At 46.5% G+C, this 20,155-nt stretch overlaps 1 protein-coding gene across 1 annotated transcript in view; it reads right to left on the reverse strand.

The window, feature by feature from the left end:
* The window catches only part of CASP14 (caspase 14), a 30,255-nt gene extending 11,409 nt beyond the window's left edge, over window positions 1–18,846 (reverse strand). Inside the window, exons 1-4 of the mRNA XM_054018811.1 lie at window positions 18,609–18,846; window positions 9,761–9,858; window positions 6,753–6,908; window positions 1,251–1,479 (exon numbers count right to left, since the gene is read on the reverse strand). Of these exons, the coding sequence (XP_053874786.1) occupies window positions 1,251–1,479; window positions 6,753–6,908; window positions 9,761–9,858; window positions 18,609–18,846 (721 nt within the window). The remainder of the gene's footprint in view (window positions 1–1,250; window positions 1,480–6,752; window positions 6,909–9,760; window positions 9,859–18,608) is intronic.
* Between the last annotated feature and the right edge of the window lie 1,309 nt (window positions 18,847–20,155).

Consider the following 20,155-nt stretch of genomic DNA (forward strand, 5'->3'; position numbering starts at 1 on the left):
ATTTCACTAAAATTTTGAAAACAAATATCACGTATCTCAGTAACCTGAAGAACTAAAACAACACTTTAATTTCAAATATTGTAATGATAAAGAAAATAATTTTATCAACCAACTCTACTAGACGGTCTCAATGTCTGGGAGGAAGGTGCGGCCTGGCTGTGGGGGGAAGTGGCTTATGGGGGACAATAATGTCTAAAGTTGTGCAAATAGCAACAGCTCAAGTCTGCAAAGAACCATTGATCTCGGTTGATGTTTGACTTGCGTTAAAACCGAAAGTCTGCTCTGAACCGGGGTGGATTCAGGTTTTGGTTACATCTTTCCCAGAGCCCCACAAAATATCATGAAAGAGACTGTTCTTGGGAGCTTTCTATATCCATTTTGGAGATCTATGAGGTTCAAATGATTAGAATAAGATTCTTTTAGGTGCCTCTCTGAATCTATTAGGACCCCATGAGCCTGTCTGCCTGTTGGAACCCTGATTCCTCTTTGGCTCCCAGCCCTTTCTTTTAATAATTAGGAAACACAATCTCCTGGTAAAAAATGGCAGTGTATTATTTCTGACTCTGTGTATCAATTTTGATAAAACTTGTGAAATATTGCATCTTATATATAGCAAATCCCCACAAGCATTTCATCAGTGAAATCAGTCTTATGGGACTATTCAATGGACTGAAAAAAGTCTGTTGCTTGGCAAAGCTGGCCTTTCTAAGAAGATACTGTGGGGGCAAACTGTTAAGCCAGGAGGTTGCCCAATAAGAGCAGGCACTAATTGAAGTCAGGCCTTATGTACCTTTTCTTGTGAGGAAGGGGTTTGTCTTCAGTTTCCCATCAGAGCCCTGAGGACTATCCCATTTTCCATTACATAAGTTTTGCTAACTTTGAGGCCCTTGTCACCTCCACCATTCTGCTGGGTTAGGAGGATAGGTTAGATTCATTTTGGCGTTTTGTAATGGGGTGTTCTTTACAGGCCAGGGTGTCACTGTGCAGTAACACAAGGCATTGCCACCCTCTCTGGGTGGAACACGTGTTCTCTGTGTTATTTTCAGTGCTGGCTGCTTCGAGATTGAGAGACCAGAACTGGGCCTGAATCCAGCTGTCCAACACCAGAGTACAGAGAACTGCTGAGGTCACTGGGCTAGATTTAATAATACATACTGTAAGCCCTTTATAGAGACCTGAAATGAAACCTTCATAAAAAGCGTCTGAAATTCAATACTACTCCTGCAAACACGACTTAATGTCCTGCTCACCTCCTCTGCATGCCTGAATGATAAAGATTTTAGGTTTTTCTTGGAGCTTTGGGCATTGTATATTGTTGAATAACGCAAATATATCATCAAGGTCAACTGTGTCACCATCTTTCCCCTGAATGAGGCCGTGACTCCTCCCATGACTCATAAGAGTAATGAGGCAGCAGCTAATTTCATCCTCAGATTGATTGATTTGATCCCGGAACTCTTCCAGTGCTGGCAATATTTCCTGTCACAAACAGCTGTGTTAGATACGCTGATCAAAACAATTAATTCTCAAAAGAGATGATTTATTAACAAATGAAATAATAAGGCTAAAAGATCAATTTAATTAGCCATAAAAAGTTTTAAAGCCATACTACACCTTGCAGTATCATTAACTGTACATAGTGGGTCCATGACTTGGGCTCCTAGATGCTACTATAATACAAATAAATAATAATAGCTAACAAAAAGCTGTATTATGTGATTTAGATTTCTTCCCTTCTTGATCTAGAGCCCAAACCAGCAAGGTACCTAAGCATATGCCTAAAATTAGGCATGTGAAAAAGTCGTATTGAAATCAATGGTACTAATCACATGCATAAAGTCTGTCACTTTCTTCTTAAACATAGTAACAGTTATTGTATTGGTGGGTGAGTGGGTGTTTCTGAGCACACCAACAGATTGCTCCTAAGTGAGTGGTTCCTCCCAGCAGGGAAAGGCCCCTGACACAGAAAGTAACTCTGAGAGGTAGTTCAGGGGCGAATGTGCTTCCTGCTGTAGGGAGAAAACAAAACTGTGTTTGGTCAGCAGCATTACTGGTAGGAGGGGAGCTGCCTCTGTGCCCTCATCCACTAATAAAGAGATGTTCTGTGTGCCTCTGTCATTACTCCAGGGACTCTGCCTGCCTGTGCTAACCAACCAATAAGTAGACAGTGAGGTCCCAGGTAGTACCTTGCTGAATTGGGGCCTTAGAGACTGCTTCAGATACTACTCACATAATTGTAAATGAGGAGTAACCCCACTAAGGTCATTAGAGTTATATTAATATAAAGCTACTATACGTTGTAAGAAGCCGGAGGTATCAAACATGCCCTGAAAAACATTGTTAACAGCTACAATTCTCACTCTGCCCTTCTGTCTGCAGCAACTAAGGCTATGTCTACACTACACTTTTGTCGGTAAAACTTTTGTCGGTCAGGGGTGTGAAAAAAACCATACCCTTGCCCAACAAAAATTTACCGACAAAATGCGCTGGACAGCACTTTGTTGGCGGGACACATTCTCCCATCAACAAAGCTACCGCCCCTCGTTGGGGGTGGTTTTATTTTGTCGGCAGGAGAGCTCTCTCCTGCCGACAAAGAGTGGCTACACTGCGTACCTTACGGCAGCACTGCTGTAGTGGCACGGCTCTGCCACTGTAAGCTGCGCAGTGTAGACATAGCCTAAGACTGACACCAATTGCCCTTATGCATATTCCAAACCTTTAGATTCCTCTTGGAGCTAAAGATAATGAGAATCAATATATGCCCATCATCAGAGGCTGCACTAGCTACAGGGAAACTAGGCAGCTGACTAGGATGGCAGATTTGGTCTGGCCACCCTTCCATCATGACAGACAGGGGACTGGCCAAATTTGAATGGTGGTGTGACCCTGTGCACCAGGTCAAAACGCTACTCACTCAAATTTTGTCCGGCCACCCCTCTGTCATGAAACCGGTGGCTCTGCCAAACCTGAGTAGCGCTGTGACCCCATGCTGCAGGGCAAACAGGTTAGTCTGAGGAGAATTGAAATAAAAATCCTTGAAATCAATCCAACATAAAAAGCTTCCGATAAGAAAAGGATTGAAGACATTTGTTATATGCTTATGCCATCTACTGGATACCAATGGAAACAAAAGAGAAATACCGTAGCTGAAATCTGAGCCCTCAGTTGGACAACATCAGATAGAAAATCAGAGGATTGCCCTTCTCCAACAAGATACATAAACTGGGTCACCTTATGGGACCATGGAGTTTTGCTTATCCCCTTCAAACAGCCTCTCCCTTCATCCAGGGTTACAGGAAGAAGAGCTTACTGATTAGCTGCAGAACCCAGATGTGCTATTGGACACTGAGCAGCATGGTGAACAGCTCTCACTTCCTCTTGGGTTACAGGACAAAGAAATGGTGAGATTTCACCTCAGCTTGTATGTCTCTTTCTGATCTTGAATATAAATAACTGAAAGTTATCTTGAGCCTACACTCTTTAGTGAGACCTCAAGTCTTGCATAATGTTGCATATTAACTAACTATTGCTATAAGCATGCTCGTCTTTGTAAGCCCATGCAAACTGGCCTAAGAGATTTAAAACTATAATTTATATAATTGTTCTTAAAATTTAAATTTGTCCCCTCCATGCCACCCCATTCAAACAACAGGGATTCTTAAAAGTATCTTTAAGACAAGTGCATCCTTACTACTTGGAGAAATATGGGAAGAGCGGTAAATGTGTTGGAGGTACTGAAAAATTGATGACAGATGATCATAAGTAAGTGTAATTAGGAATGTTGATGATTTGTACTGGTATATGAGATAAGTGCAGAATCTCAATCTTCGTCTAGGACAGTTGCTTGCAAGACTTTATTTTTGTGTTCAGTACATGCCTAGAACATTGGCTAGGTCTACACTTGATTGATGAACTGTTGATTGTACACATATGTGGTTCTAGGTGAATTATCAAAATCTTGATTGGTTAAGAGCATCACGTGTCTTGATTTGAGAAATACTGTCCAAAATAAAAGCTGGCGTGAATAGAACCTTGCATTAAAATTAGTAAGTTACGCTCCCTGGACTCAATAAAAAGGAGTTATCCTAACTAGATTCCATTCCTATATTAGCTATAAAACTTATCAAATTGACAAATTTAGTTTGTTAGATTTCATCTTTAAAATCTAATTGGCACCTCAGCAAATTCATAAAAATTGATCCTCATTTACGCTTGCAAAGTGAGATCATAATCAGACCTGTAAGGATTTGTGATTTAAACTGCTGTAGTTGAGCAATACACTTGATATTATTCATCTAAAATTGTAGCACAGCAGTCCCCCTGCTCCGGTTAAGAAGGGGTTAAAAGCAGCCAAGGGAGGCTGGTTGGATAAACAGCCACAAGTGTAGCCACACCCAATTAGGGCCCAGCTGACCCTGATAAAAGGGCAGGATGAGGGAATGAGAGAAGACTCATGCTCCAGCTGAGGATCAGAGAGGACCAGGCTGCCAGGACAAGCAAGCGGGGTACCTGAGACAGAGCAAGGCAGGGGAAAGGCAGGCAGAGCTGAGGAGCTCTGGCTTGGTGAGTCCCCAGGCTGAGGCCTTGCTAAAGGCCAGAGTAGGTACTAGGGTTGCAGGGAGGCAACTGGGGCTTGAAAGGCAACAGGTCCAAACCCCCTGGCTGATGATGAGTGACCACTTCAGACTGCAGTTTGCTCCTGAGGGAAGGGACTAGATGAGGACTAGCAGAGGGTTACTGAGGTGAGGTGGACTTAGGGGATTGGGGTTCCCCGAGGAGGGAAGACCCAGAGTATGGGAGCACTGCTGTGCAGCAGCACCCAAAGGTAAGGGACACTGGGGTCTAGGAGGGATGCGGCACCTGAAGTGCTATAAGTGGTGGAGATCAGGAGGAAGCAGGCACTGGTAGGAAGACACCAGCCAGCAGGAAGTGCTCTGAGGCTGGAACTGAGCTAATTCCTGGATGACCAGCAGGAGGTGTCACGGCGGTGAGTGCCCGCTGTGCTACAAAAATATATCCAGGAATTACAGGTTTTGATACAAGGCAAAGATCTGGGCATGTGTATTTTTTTTCCTGGTAAATATTCTCAAGTTCCAGTTAATTTATCTCAACTGAAGAAATGATGGGAGCAATGGCAAAGGAAGAGTTTTGAAGGGTAATTGATTCCTCAAAACATGTATTTTGTTTAATTTAAAAATGCTCCAGAATGAGGATGTGGTGATGGAAAGTCTAACTTTACTCAACTCCTTAAAAGAAGAGTCATGAGAGTATTTAGAAGTCAGTTCTGCAGCTATGCCCCCAGAATTCCCACTGAAATCCCTAAGGTCTTATCCTATTCCCTCTGAAATCAATTGCAAAATTCAGATTGACTTGAATGGGACCAAGATTGGGTGGGTTCATTTGTAAATAGGGGTTACAGATTAGCTTTTTCAGCCTTGCATTTTAATACCAGGAATGAGCCTGAATTCTAAAATGCAAGCATTTCCTTTTGCAGATACAGATTTTGTGGTGCTATACCACTGGATCTGAGCACAAAGGAAACCGACCTGAGAAATGATAGCTTTAGCATGTAAAAGCAAGTATGAAAGCTGTCAAGCGCTTTACTTCATATACTGTACTACATTTTGGGTGTTCAATGCAGTCTATACTGGCATCTTTAAAATTCAAATACATTCATGTTTTCTTAAATTCATAGATTTTTCAGCATGATATGGTACAAAAACTTTGCAGGAAGTTGGTGCAACAGTATTTTAGAAATTATTCACATTACCTCAGGCACACAGAAATAACATTGTTGGGCCAAATTCTGCACTCTGTTACACAGATACAACTGCCATTAAAATCAATAGTGTTGCACAAGTGTAAGCAAAGGTAGAATCCGACCCAAATATTGTACTTGATTTTTATAATCTTAGGAAACACACAAAGGAATTATGGAAGAAAAAGGGCCAGTTTCAGCAATGCTGTAATGACCGCATTATCAAGATCTCCTTGACTGACTCTGACTCTTCCTTACTGATCTTCACTCTGGCAATTACTCCGATCCCTGCTCACTGATTACCACTTCTTGGTCATCCTTGCCTGATGGATACCAGCCTAGCTGTGACTGCTAGGCCACACTGCCTATGCCTCAGTCCCTTACAAAGATCATGAGGCCTAAAGATTAGCCCTTCCACAAAAGGGCAATCAAAGGTAGGGAAAAAGACCAATAGCCTAATGTACAGCAGATTGGCAATTAAGAGGTAAAAGGGGAAGGAAGAAAAAACCTTCTAAATAATTAACTACTATTTTTTTTGGCTCAGATAGTCTCAAGTCAAGCCTGGAATCAATCATTCAGAGAGGTTACTCGAGCCAGCCTATAGCCACACAGCTGCAGATAAGGCAACTGAGTGTCCCAAGCATTTGGATTTGTGGGGTATTGGAGGAGGGGAGCTCATTTGCAAAGTTCTATTGCCACCCAGGGAGCTAAAGTTTTAAACATTTTCTGCATTAGGCTGTCCCTTTCCCTGGGGAGATCAGCTATCAAGGGATCCACATCCATAGCTTCAGGTACTTCAGTTAACCCAAGCCCTGTCTATAAAATATAATCAATACCTCTGGGCTCTGGTGGGGAAATATTTTCTAAACATTTTACAGTACTGATTTCTGCTTCAGTACAACTTCAAATAGCACCAAGTGAGCCCTTACTAGGGGTGTAGAAGGCATTCCATTTGAAGCTATCTGCCTGGTATGGTATAATTTTTAAGACTTACCTGCCCATTAGGATCTATGCACTGTCCAGAAGGCGTTTTAAACTGGTACTTGTCAAACCACTTATTCATTACTTCAATATCCTTTTCTGCACCGTGCCTGCCTGTTGTCACACACATCATAAAAGCCACACGGGTTTTGCTCATGTCATACGTATCCTGTTATTTCAAAATGTTTGTTTGATGAATGATCTGTAGCTTAACTGAACAACAGCATTCTAACACAGTATGGGTTTTCTACACATAACACATGATTGAGGGCCCAATCCTGCAACTACTCTACTAAGAGAAATCCCACTGACTGGGGAGCCTCTGTAGGATTGGGCTTCTATAGCCTTGTCTATAACATCAAACTGATGTGTTGCAAATAGGGCTGTTAAGCGATTAAAAAAATTAGTTGCAATTAATCGCACTGTTAAACAGTAAGAGTTCCATTTATTTAAATATTTTTGGATGTTTTCTACATTTTCAAATATACTGATTTCAATTACAACACAGAATTCAAAGTGTACAGTGCTCACTTAATATTTATTTTTGATTACAAGTATTTGCATTGTAAAAAAACAGAAGAAATACTATTTCAATTCACCTAATATAAGTACTGTAGTGCAATCTCTTTATCATGAAAGTTGAACTTACAAATGTAGAATTATGTACAAAAAACTGGTTTGTTTTTTTAATTCAAAACTAAAATTTTAGAGACTGCAAGTCCACTCAGTTCTACTTCTTGTTCAGCCAATCATTCAGACAAACAAGTTTGTTTTCATTTGCAGGAGATAATGCTGCCCCCTCTTATTTACAATGTCACCTGAAAGTGAGAACAGGTGTTCTCATGGCACTGTTGTAGCCGGTGTCACAAGATATTTACATGCCAGATGCACTAAAGATTCACATGTCCCTTCATGCTTCAACCACCATTCCAGGGGACATACATCCATGCTGATGATGGGTTCTGCTCAATAACAATCCAAAGCAGTGTGGACCGATGCATGTTCATTTTCGTTATCTGACTCAGACACCAACAGGAGAAGGTTGACTTTCTTTTTTGGTGGTTTAGGTTCTGTAGTTTCCACATCGGAGTGTTGCTCTTTTAAGACTTCTGAAAGCAAACTCCACACCTTGTGTCCCTCAGATTTTGGAAGGCACTTTAGATTCTTAAACCTTGGGTGGAGTGCTGTAGCTATCTTTAGAAATCTCACATTGGTACCTTCTTTGCGTTTTGTGAAATCTGCAGTGAAAGTGTTCTTAAAATGAACAACACGTGCTGGGCCAACATCCAAGACTGCTATAACAGGAAATATATGGCAGAATGAGGGTAAAACCGAGCAGGGGACATACAATTCTCCACCAAGGTGTTGAGTCAGAAATTTAATTAATACCTTTTTTTTTTTTTTTAATAAGCATCATCAGCATGGAAGCATGTCCTCTGGAATGGTGGCCAAAGCATGAAGGGGCATACAAATGTGTTAGCATATCTGGCACGTAAATACCTTTCAGTGCTGGCTACAAAAGTGCCATGCAAATGCCTGTTCTCACTTTCTGGTAGGGTGACCAGATGTCCTGATTTTATAGGGACAGTCCCGATTTTTGGGTCTCTTCCTTATATACCCTCCCACCCCCGTCCCGATTTTTCACACTTGCTGTCTGGTCACCCTACTTTCTGGTGACATTGTAAATAAGAGGGCAGCATTATCTCCCTTCAATGTAAACAAACTTGTTTGTCTTAGTGATTGGCTAAACAAGAAGTAGGACTGAGTGGACTTGTAGGCTCTGAAGTTTTACATTTTATTTTTGATGCAAGTTTATTTTACATAATTCTACATCTGTAAATTCAACTTTAATGATGGAGATTGCACTACAGTACTTTTGAGTTGAACTGAAAAATACTATTTCTTTATCATTTTTACAGTACAAATATTTGTAAACAAAAATATATATTTTGATTTCAATTACAACACAAACACTATATATGAAAATGTAGGGAAAAAATCCAAAATATTTAATAAATTTCAATTGGTATTCTATTATTTAACAGTGCCATTAAAAAAATTGCTCTTAATTGCAGTATCAGGACTGTCCCTATAAAATCGGGACATCTGGTCACCCTGGCTATACCTGAGCTCTAAGGCCCAGTTCCACAAAGATATCTAGGCTCCTAACTTCCACTGAAGTCAATAGAAGTTAGAAGCCTAAATACCTTTATGGATCAGAGTCTGAGAGCTCCAGGATTGTATCCTCTCTCATTATTTTTATTTGGGAATTTATTAAAGTTGACAGGTATATTTCCAGCATTCATATCTTAGGTGTAAGTATAGCTTCCTTTAATTTTGCATGTGATGCTGATTTGCTTCCAAGCTTTTCCTGTTTTTCAAAGTTCTCCAGGAGCAATGCTCCATGCCAACTCTCCATGACAATGCCTGATCCTGGGTTGAGGGAGAGGAGAGTGGCCACTTGATCCATAATCATGCAAATTCACTACCCATAATCCCTCTTGTAGACGGAGCGTAGGGGAAGCAATTACTACTATCGTCCAGGGGCTATAGTTACAGCCATGAAATAGCTAATGGCCTAATTCTGCAAACATATCTTCACATATGGATTACTGCTGTGAATAATCCCATTAATTTTGATGGGGTTACATGGTAGTAAGCCCTGGTCATGTTTATAGGATGGGCCATGACCTGCATACCAAGGGAAGCTTTCCATCCCTCAATCCCAAGGGAGATCCCCTTTTGGAAATTTTGCTTAATCTGGCTGTACTCAGGCTCCAGCCCACAGTATAGCAGGGTTAAGCAAACTATTCAATGTCCTCTTTATTAACCTGAGAGAACTGCATAATTCAGCAAAATTCAATTATTTTCAAATATCAGGTCAATTCTGCTCTATCACACAAGGGCAGCTCCCACTAAAGTCCAGGGAAGTTGCACCCATAAAACTGGGAGGAGAACTTGGCCCAGAGGCTTCATGGGTATTGAACTGTTCTGAGAAAACTGAAAAATAAGTACAATTACCAATTCGTCATAGTCACGTTGCTCAGTTCTTCTTCCATTAAAACTTGTATCACTTGTCTGATTCCCGGTTTGTTGTTCACCAGTTCTCGGTACAGCAGCTGTGTGGATATTTAAAAACAAGTAATTTATAAGTGCAACTCAAATGACAGGTAAAGCTCTTTTTGTATGACTTTTTAATATCTTTCTTTCCTAATATTTTGTAAGTCACAATTGACACATTGCTATAGAGACAAACCAGATTCAGAATCTTCCTCTTCCCCCCCACCCCCTGCTAAACGCACACATCACTGCAGGCCTAGGAATAAGCTTCTCCTGCTCTGCAGTTTGACCAGGTGAGTTAAGCCTGTGTCTGAACTAGCTTTTTTTGTCAAGTTTCTCAGTGTTGCCCCAACTCTACCACTCGTGGCAACAGTGACTAGGAGTTAAGGCAGCTGTCAGTATATTAAGCACAGTGTTATCTAAGACTACTCACATAAACTTTACTTGACACCATGGTTAAAATACTGCCAGTGCCTTATCTACACTAGTTCTCCTACTGTTGCTACTACCATTTAAATTGAAACAGTGGCAGGCGGCACCAATACAAAATCTCTGGCCAAAAAGGACTTGGGGAGAGAAGCCCAAAATAGAGCCTCACCCTGGCCCATACACTGTAAACTTGCTGTGCTGAACTTTACCTCAACTGGAAACTGACTTCTAAATCTTTATCTGGTGGCTTATGAGCTTTACTTATGTAAAATTCTCATTGAAGGAAATAGTGATTTTGTTTGGGTCAGACTTATATAAAAATTGAGGATAGCAGGCTTATGTCCTGTTTACATTAATTTTTTTTTATTGGCTATCCGCTCTCAACCTGCCAAGTTATAGGATATTAACTTTGATTATATAAACAAAACTGGAAAAACATTTTGATTCCAGCTCCTGGGGTGGTGTCTATTTTCTGTCATTGCTGTGGTTTGCAGTGGTGGTGTAGCTGTGTTGGCCTCAGAACATTAGAGAGACAAGGTAGCTGAGGTAATATCCTGAAGAAGAGTTCTGTGTAAGCTTGACTCTCTCACCAACAGAAATTGGTCCAATAAGAAATATTACCTCCCCCACCCTGTCTCTCTCAATTACTGTCTTAGTCAGGTGAAGTGCATCTTTACAGTCTATTTCTGGGATCCTCTTTTTAAGTTTTCAGTTTGTTTTCTCAAACACAAAAGGAAAGCTATAATACTTGGATTGGCCATGTAAATCTCCAGCCTGGGCACAGTCTTTCTTATTTCTTATTAACAAATGTCTGTTCATGAGCCTTGCTTAGTTTTGCAGGTGTGGTGTGAAATCCTGCTCCTATTGGAGTCAGTGGGAGTTTTGCCATCATTTTCACTAGCAGCCGATTCAACCTGTGGATTACATAATTCACTTGGTTAGATGTCCTAGTTTTCAGTGTGAATGGTTGATAGTGCCTGCAGGTATGAACTGGCTTTGAATCGGTGATCCAGAGATAATGCACTGGGGCTGTGCCTACAGGAAAGAAATAGAGTCCCGGCGGGCTAGCTTGCCAGAACAATATAATTCTGTTGCGACTGTGAGAATGGGACCACGTACTATTGGAGCTTTATCTCCAGCACTGTCAGTACCTACTCACGCACCCCTGGATTTCCTATTTTAACAAATCTCTTGGGTTTTCACTCACCTCTCTCGTGCTTTGAAACACAGGCCCGTGCTCAGGGCTGGCTTTAGGCCAATTCCACCAATTTCCCCGAATCGGGTCCCGCGCCTAAGAGGGCCCTGCAACCAGTGGCAGGGCTGCCCAGAGTGGGGGGCAAGTGACAGAGAATCCCTTCCCTGGCTAGAGGCACCTTTTTAATTTTTACTCACCTGGCGGCACTTTGGCGGCAGGTCCTTCAGTGCCGTCGAAGACCCGGAGCGAGTGAAGGACCCGCCGCCAAAGACTAGGAGCGTGGCCGGGTTAGTACAAGCCCCGCGTGTTTTTTTTTTTTTATGTGTTTTTTTTTTTTTTTTTTAGTCATCCCTGTCGGGGCCCCGTCGAAACTGTTCAAATTGGGCCCCGCACTTCCTAAAGCCGGTGTAGCCCCACAAAGTGCTCCCGCTCCCGTTTTGCTACTTTGGGTGTACTGAGCATGCTCAGTCGAACTGAGCATGCCCAGTAACCTTCGTTGTAGCCACTGCCCTCTCTCTGCCCTCTCTCTGCCCTTACTTCTGCTAACGATTTGCTACCTCCTCTTTGGGGGGGTTTAAAAGGATTAAGGGGGGCAAATCGCAGCGGGGGGGCTGTCAGGGTCTGAGCAGGGGGCAGAATTTTACTGGCCTGGGGGGTTCAAGCTACTGTAGCTAGCGTCAGCAGAGGGGCTGAAGGGAAAAAATCGGTGGTGGGGGGTGAGAGCCGGGGTTAAGCCGGGGGGGGGAGACACTGCCAGACCCCGTGCGGGTACAAAACCCCCGTTTAGGGAGGGGGAGGGGGGGGAACAGTGACCCCGTGGGATGAGCCACCCACTGTGCTCGCTAATCTAGGGGTGTGGGGGGGGGCAGAGGCTGTTTTTGTTGTTCTCACAGGGACGCGGCATGTCAGCCTCGGAGCAGGGGGCGGGTTCCTGGGGCTGGGGTCTTAAAGGCACAGGCCTCCAATTCCTAGTCTGTCAAAGCTTAATCAACGCAGCTCCTCTCTATCCTATACAAGTGTTGCAGGGCCAGGGCCGCCCAGACGGGGGGGGGGGGGCAAGTGGGGCAATTTTCTGCAGGGGCCCCCACGAATATGTCGGAGGCTGCCCCCGCCTCCGTCTTCCCCCGGTGTCTCAGCGTGCCGCGTCCGGGAGTGGCCCTGGCGCACTGCAGCGCAGTGGCTCCAACGCGGTCCGGGGCCGCTCCTGGTCGCAGCACACTGAGGCTCCAGGAGAGGGGGTAAGCGCCATGGTAAGGTGTGGGCCCCCCCCCCCCCTGACCCCATCCTAACCATCACCATCACCCAGCAACAGCCCATTATGTAATTGCAAATGTATACATACCATTAAAGCATTGAATGTTTTTAAATAATGTATTTCGTGTATTTTCAAATTATTACAAATTAATTTTTGAATGTATGTCACTGGTTATTTTTTACATTTCAAAATACATGTTACTATAGTATTGCAACTGTTTTTATGGAAGGGGCCCCCAAAATTGCTTTGACCCAGACCCCCTGAATCCTCTGGGCAGCCCTGTACACGGCTACGTTACTGATCCAGCCAGGAGACTGAATGCGGTGAAATATTGTACAGACACCCCCTCCCTCCAACTCTGCCTCTCACATTTTGAATATGTAAAAGTGTCTTCTATCAGTTTCTATGCCTATATGAAATCACTGCAGTTCATTTCTCTTCTATAACGTGCTGAGTTGCTAACTCCCTCCCAGAGCCCACATGTCTGCACCCCCTCCTGTACCCCAATCCCATGCCCCAGGTCAGAGCCTGCACCCCTCACTCAAACTACCCAAACTACCTATAGCCTGCAACCCTCCTGCACCCCAACTCCATCCCAGAGCCTGCACCCCAAAAAGGGATGGATTAACTTTTTGTGGGCCTGGTGCTAAACATATTTGTGGTCCCCCAGGGGGGAAATGGGGACATGGGGCATGGGGGGCAGAGTCCTCAGAGCGACGGGCTGGCCGGGGGCAATGGGAGATGGGTCATGGCACGGCAGGAACAATCCTGCTCCACCTAGCCCAGTACAATGGCACTGTTTACAAACCGGGAGCTGCCAGACGCACACTGGCCAGCCCGGCCCTGTGCTCCCATCATGCTTCTTCCCCTTCGGGGTGGGCCCATGACCCCAAGGGTGATACCAGAGTGGCCCCTTTGGTCGATCTGCTTCCTCCTGGCTAATGTGACAAATTGATCTATTGTACGATTGAGGTGCGCTGTTTCACGTATTTGTGTGTGAGTCCGTGAAAAGGGAGGTAAGCTTTGGGGGTACGGAGCATGCCCCTGAGCCCAAGGTGAGACCAGAGTGGCCCCTTTCATCGATCTGCTTCCTCCTGGCTAGCATGCCCCTGAGCCGAAGGTCATACCAGAGTGGCCCCTTCCATTTTTTCCACTGGCTTCCGCCTTCCTTATTTCCAATGACTTGTCTGCTCATGCACCTGTCACTGGTCCATGGGGTTGCGAATCAGGAGGGATGGGGTTTGTGGTCAAAAACACTCACGGTCTGCTTCCTCCTGGCTAATGTGCCAAATTGATCTCTATTGGTCAATTGAGGCGCACTGTTTCACGTTTTTGTGTGTGAATACGTGAAAAGACCCCCACAAACCCCCATGCCCAGTGCCCTCCCACAGACCACTCTGAACCCCCCCAGATCCTCTCACTGCCCAGTGCCCCCTAGCTGTAGACCCCCCACAGCCCTCCGACAACTGCACAGTGCCCTGCCCCTCCCCGCCCAGAGCCCCCCTGCAGATTCCCTCACTGCCCAGTGCCCCCCACTGCCACAACTGCACAGTGCCCCACCCAGACCCCTGCACACTTCCCAGTGCCCCAACACACACAGATCTTCCCACCCCTCACTGCACAGCACCCCCCCAGACCCACTAGAGACCTACTCTCCCACACCCTAACCCCCAGCCACAATACCCGGCCCTGATGGGAGGTGACTGTGTCTGCCAGGCTGAGCCGGCAGCGCAGCCACAGCTTGTCCTGGGGCAGGATAACTCCAGCCCTTGGGTGTGCAATCAGCCAGGCTGGCAGTCACGACTGGAACACAGGTATGGAGGGGTATGCGCTGTTTAGGAAAGACCGGGACAAAGGTAAAGGTGGGGGGGGGCATTGTATGTCAATAGTGAAATAAGCTGTAAAGAAATAATAGTCGATGGAATAGATAACACAGAGTCCGTCTGGGCAATACTCACACTGGGTAAAAGGACTACTAGAGCCTCTCCGGGGATAGTGCTTGGGGTGTGCTATAGACCGCCGGGATCGACCCAGGATATGGATAAGGAACTACTTAATGTGTTTAGAGAAGTAAATACTAATAGAAACTGTATAATTATGGGGGACTTTAACTTTCCGGATATAGATTGGGGAACAAACGCTAGTAGCAATAATAGGGCTCAGATGTTCCTAGATGTGCTTGCTGATCAATTCCTTCATCAAGTGGTAGCTGAACCGACGAGGGGGGGGGCATTTTAGATTTGATTCTGGTAAGTAGTGAGGACCTCGTTGAGGAAGTGGTAGTGGGGGACAACTTGGGCTCCAGTGATCATGAGCTAATTCGGTTTAAACTAAATGGAAGGAGTAACAGAATTAAGTCAAAGACTAGGGTTTATAATTTTAAAAAGGCCAATTTTAACAAATTAAGGGGACTGGTAAGGGAAGTGGATTGGGCAAACATATTAATGGATCTAAAGGCAGAAGAAGCCTGGGATTACTTCAAGTTAAAGATGCATGAGCTGTCAGAGGCCTGTATCCCCAAAAAGGGAAAAAGATTACTAAGCAAGAGATTTAGACTGAGCTGGATGAGCGACCGACTCAAAGAGGTGATTAGGAAAAAACAGAAAGCGTACAAAGAGTGGAAGAGGGGAGGGATCAGTAAGGAAACTTACCTTAGTGAAGTCAGAGAATGTAGAGATAGAGTGAGAAAGGCCAAAGGCCGTGTAGAGTTGGACCTAGCGAGGGGAATTAAAAGCAATAGTAAGAGGTTTTACAGCCATATAAATAGGAAGAAAGCAAAGAAAGAAGAAGTGGAACCACTGAAGACGATTGCCGGAGAGGAGATTAAAGATAATCTAGCCATGGCGCAATATCTCAATGAATATTTTGCATTGGTGTTTAATGAGGCAAATAAAGGTATTAGGGTTACTAGCACCATTACAGAGGGGCATTCAGGATGGGGGATTACCGTATCCGAGGTAGAAACAAAACTCGAACACCTTAATGGGGCTAAGTCGGGAAGACCGGACGATCTTCATCCGAGAATATTGAAGGAATTGGCGCGGGAAATAGCAGGCCCATTAGCGATAATATTTAATGAATCTGTAAACTCGGGGGTGGTCCCGTTAGACTGGAGAATAGCTAATGTGGTTCCTATTTTCAAGAAAGGGAAAAAAAGTGATCCGGGTAACTACAGGCCTGTTAGTTTAACATCTGTAGTGTGCAAGGTGCTGGAGAAAATTCTGAAAGAGAAACTAGTTGAGGACCTGGAGGTTAATGGCAATTGCGATAAATTACAACATGGTTTTACAAAGGGTAGATCGTGCCAAACGAATCTGATCTCCTTCTTTGAGAAAGTAACGGACTTATTAGATAAGGGAAATGCGGTGGACCTAATATACCTGGATTTCAGTAAAGCATTTGATACTGTACCCCACGAGGAATTATTGGTTAAACTGAAAAACATGGTGATTGATATGAAAATCCAGAGGTGGATAAGGAATTGGTTAATGGGGAGACTGCAGCGGGTCGTATTGAAGGGTGAACTGTCAGGTTGGAGGGAGGTTACTAGTTCAGTTCACCCTTCAATACGACCCGCTGCAGTTCAGTTTTGGGACCCATTTTATTCAATCTATTTATAACTGACCTCGGAACCGATTGCAGGGGTGGGCTGATAAAGTTTGCGGATGATACGAAGGTGGGAGGCGTTGCCAATTCGGAGGAGGATAGGGATATTCTGCAGGGAGACTTGAATGAGCTTGTGAATTGGAGTATCAGAAATAGGATGAAATTTAATAGTGAAAAGTGTAAGGTGATGCATTTGGGGATGACTAACAACAATTTTAGTTACAAGATGGGGACGCATTGGTTAAAAGTAATGGAAGAGGAGAAGGACCTAGGGGTCCTTGTAGACCACCCCCAGGCAGCGACAGCCCTTTTGCACCAACCATCACCATCACCCAGCGAGAGCCCATTATGTAACTGCAAATGTCTACATCCCATTAAAGCATTTAATGTTTTCAAATGTTGGATTTAGTGTATTTTCAAATTATTACAAATTAATTTTTGAATGTATTTCACTGGTTATTTTTTACATTTCCAAATACATGTTACTAGAGTATTGCAACTTTTTTTTTAAATGGAAGGGGCCCCAAAAATTGCTTTGTATATGATGCAAATTGGAAGAGTAAAGTAAAAAAAATCCCTTTTCACGGATTCACACAAAAAAAAGTGAAACAGCATGCCTCAATCATGCAATAGATCAATTTGGCACATTAGCCAGGAGGAAGCAGACCGGGAGTGTTTTCCACCACAACCCCATCCCTCCCGTTTTGCAACCATCCCCCCAGAGGAAGCAGACCGGGAGTGTTTTCCACCACAACCCCATCCCTCCCGTTTTGCAACCATCCCCCCAGAGGAAGCAGACCGGGAGTGTTTTCCACCACAACCCCATCCCTCCCGTTGTGCAACCATCCCCCAGAGGAAGCAGATTGGGAGTGTTTTCCACCACAACCCCATCCCTCCCGTTTTGCAACCATCCCTGGACCAGTGACAGGTGCATGAGCAGCCCAGTCATTGGAACTAAGCAAGGAGAAGCCAGTGGAAAAAATGAAAAGGGGCCACTGTGGTCTCACCTTGGGCTCAGGGGCATGCTCCGTTCCCCCAAACCTTACCTCCCTTTTCACGGATTCACACACAAAAAAGTGAAACAGTATGCCTCAATCATGCAATAGATCAATTTGGCACATTAGCCAGGAGGAAGCAGACCGGGAGTGTTTTCCACCACAACCCCATCCCTCCCGTTTTGCAACCATCCCCCCCCCCCCCCCAGAGGAAGCAGACCGGGAGTGTTTTCGACCACAAACCCCATCCCTCCCGTTTTGCAACCATCCCTGGACCAGTGACAGGTGCATGAGCAGCCCAGTCATTGGAACTAAGCAAGGAGAAGCCAGTGGAAAAAATGAAACGGGGCCACTGTGGTCTCACCTTGGGCTCAGGGGCATGCTCCGTTCCCCCAAACCTTACCTCCCTTTTCACGGATTCACACACAAAAATGTGAAACAGTATGCCTCAATCATGCAACAGATCAATTTGGCACATTAGCCAGGAGGAAGCAGACCGGGAGTGTTTTCCACCACAACCCCATCCCTCCCGTTTTGCAACCATCCCTGGACCAGTGACAGGTGCATGAGCAGCCCAGTTCTTGGAACTAAGCAAGGAGAAGCCAGTGGAAAAAATGAAAAGGGGCCACAACACTACCTCCCCTTTCACGAATGCAATGAATGGCCACTCCGGTCAGGAAGCAGATCGGGATCGTTTTTGACCACATACCCCATCCCCTTCTGATTCGCAACCCCATGGACAGGCGGTAGCAATTTAACAAACAGTTTACCAAACTGCTACGCTGCGTGGCAGAAACCGCTCCCAGTAGCAAAAGGGGAGGGGAGCACTTTGTGGGGCTACACCGGCCCTGCCCGTGCTTCCCTCTGTCTAGTCTAATACTTCAGCAAAACTAGAGAGCTGCCCACTCCAACAGACAGGGCAGGGGGAGCTGGATGGCTCCCCTGGCTGTTTAAACATAGACCCCTGTTTTGTGGCTGGGGGGTGAAAGCTGTTGTTCGGTATTTAATATTCCCGCCCGCCCCCCAGACAGACATGGACTGAAAGGGGGGTTTGCTCACTGAGCGGATAGGCAGTGGGCTGGAATCCTGCAGCCCCCCGCACTAGCCCGAGGGTGGGGGCTGTCTGGGCAGGGGGGCGGATTCCCGGCTCCGTTCTAGCTCCGAGAGGCCCTTCGCCGCGGCGTGGATCGGGGCTTGCGGCAGGTGAGCCGGGGAGGGGGCTGTGGCGGGTGCCAGCTAGCCCGGATCAGCGCCTCGCTCGCACTCGGGGGCGCTGCTCCGGTTGCAGCCCGACCCCCTTCTCGCTCCGCCCTCGCCAGCTGCCTTTACCTGGCGCTGCCGCTGCTCCCGCCGTTTCCTGCCTGGCCAGCGCCTCGCTGGTGTCGCGGAGCGCCTCTCTCAGCACCTCGGCGGCCCGGCCCGCGTAGCGCTGCGCCAGGCTCCCAGCTGCGCCTTGGAGCTCGGCCCGGGCGCCGCGCGCCGGCTCCGAGCTCCGCAGGTAGAGCGCGCAGCGCGCCAGCTCCTCCTGGCTCAGCCGCGCCAAGGCGGCGTGGACGAGCCGCTCCATCCCTGGCTCGGTCCGGGATCCGCTCTGCCGCGCCTCTCTGGCAAGCAGCGTGAAAAGCCGGGGTGTCGAAGCAGGTATTTGTGGGCACGGGAGAGCCGGCGAGAGCCGCGCCCCAACCGCACCCCACCCATCCACCCACCCCAGCGAAACCCTGACCAGCTTTTTCCAGACACGCCATGCACGCGTCTCCCTTCCGGCCTGGCGGCTTCCTCGCTGGTTTCCAACGGCCCCTTTTCGGTGCGAGTCGGACCCTGCCTTCTCTGTGTGCTTAGAAGTCCCATCGAAATCAATGGGCGCTGTGGGTACCGCGTGAGATGCTCATGAAGCCAATCCTTCAGTGTAAGTGTTGTGAAGGCCAAAAGCGTAACCAGGCTAAAAAAAAATGAGAGACGGTCCTGGAGGAGAGGTCCCTCCGTGGCTATTAGCCAAGATGGTCAGGGATACCCTGCATACCCTGAGTGTCCTTAAATCTCTGAGCAGGGGCCACCGATTCTTCCTAAAAGTGAGGGGGGTCTGAGGGCCCCCTGTCCCTTCTCTTCCCCCGAGGCTCTACCCCCTGGCGGAGCTGGACTGGGGAGCCTGGGCCCCTCCATCCTCCCCAGGGTGGGGGTGGCCTGCGAGCAGCCCCTGGCTTGTGTCCATGGGTCCCCCGCCCAGGGCAGATGGACGGTCTGTGGCTCCCCATAGTTGCCCACTTGCATCTGAAGAAGTGAGGTTCTTACCGACGAAAGCTTATGCTCCCAATACTTCTGTTTGTCTTAAAGGTGCCACAGGACCCACTGTTGCTTTTTACAGATTCAGACTAACACGGCTACTCCTCTGCTATGAGTTGCCCACTTGGCACTTACCCCAATCAGACTCCAGCTTCTGGCTGAGGATGGGGCCTTGGGGACCAAAGAGCCACAGCCAGGCCATGGAAAACTGCGCAGGCAGGTGTGGGGATCCAGGGATCCTCCATCTGCCCTGGGTAGGGGGTTGGGAACACCAGTCAGGGGCCGCTCTCAGGCACCCCACTCACCCTAGGTGGACAGAGGGTCCACAGCTCCCCATGGCTCCCCACAGCTCCCTGGGCCACTCTTACCCAGGCTGGGCTCCAGCTTCTGGCCTGGCCGGGGTATAGGACCTCGTGGGTGAAGAGGAGGGCCCTGGGCAAAAAGGGACAGGACAGGCCCGTCCACTTTCAAAAATGGGAGGGCTATGGCCCCTTGGCCTCCCAAGTTTCAGCGTCTCTGCCTATGACTGCCAGAAGCTAGGATTGGACGACAGCGGATGGATCTCTGGAAAATTGCCCTGTTCTGGTCATTCCCTC

This window comes from Malaclemys terrapin, chromosome 2 (assembly GCF_027887155.1).
Source record: "Malaclemys terrapin pileata isolate rMalTer1 chromosome 2, rMalTer1.hap1, whole genome shotgun sequence".
In the NCBI taxonomy this organism is placed as follows: Eukaryota; Metazoa; Chordata; order Testudines; family Emydidae; genus Malaclemys; species Malaclemys terrapin.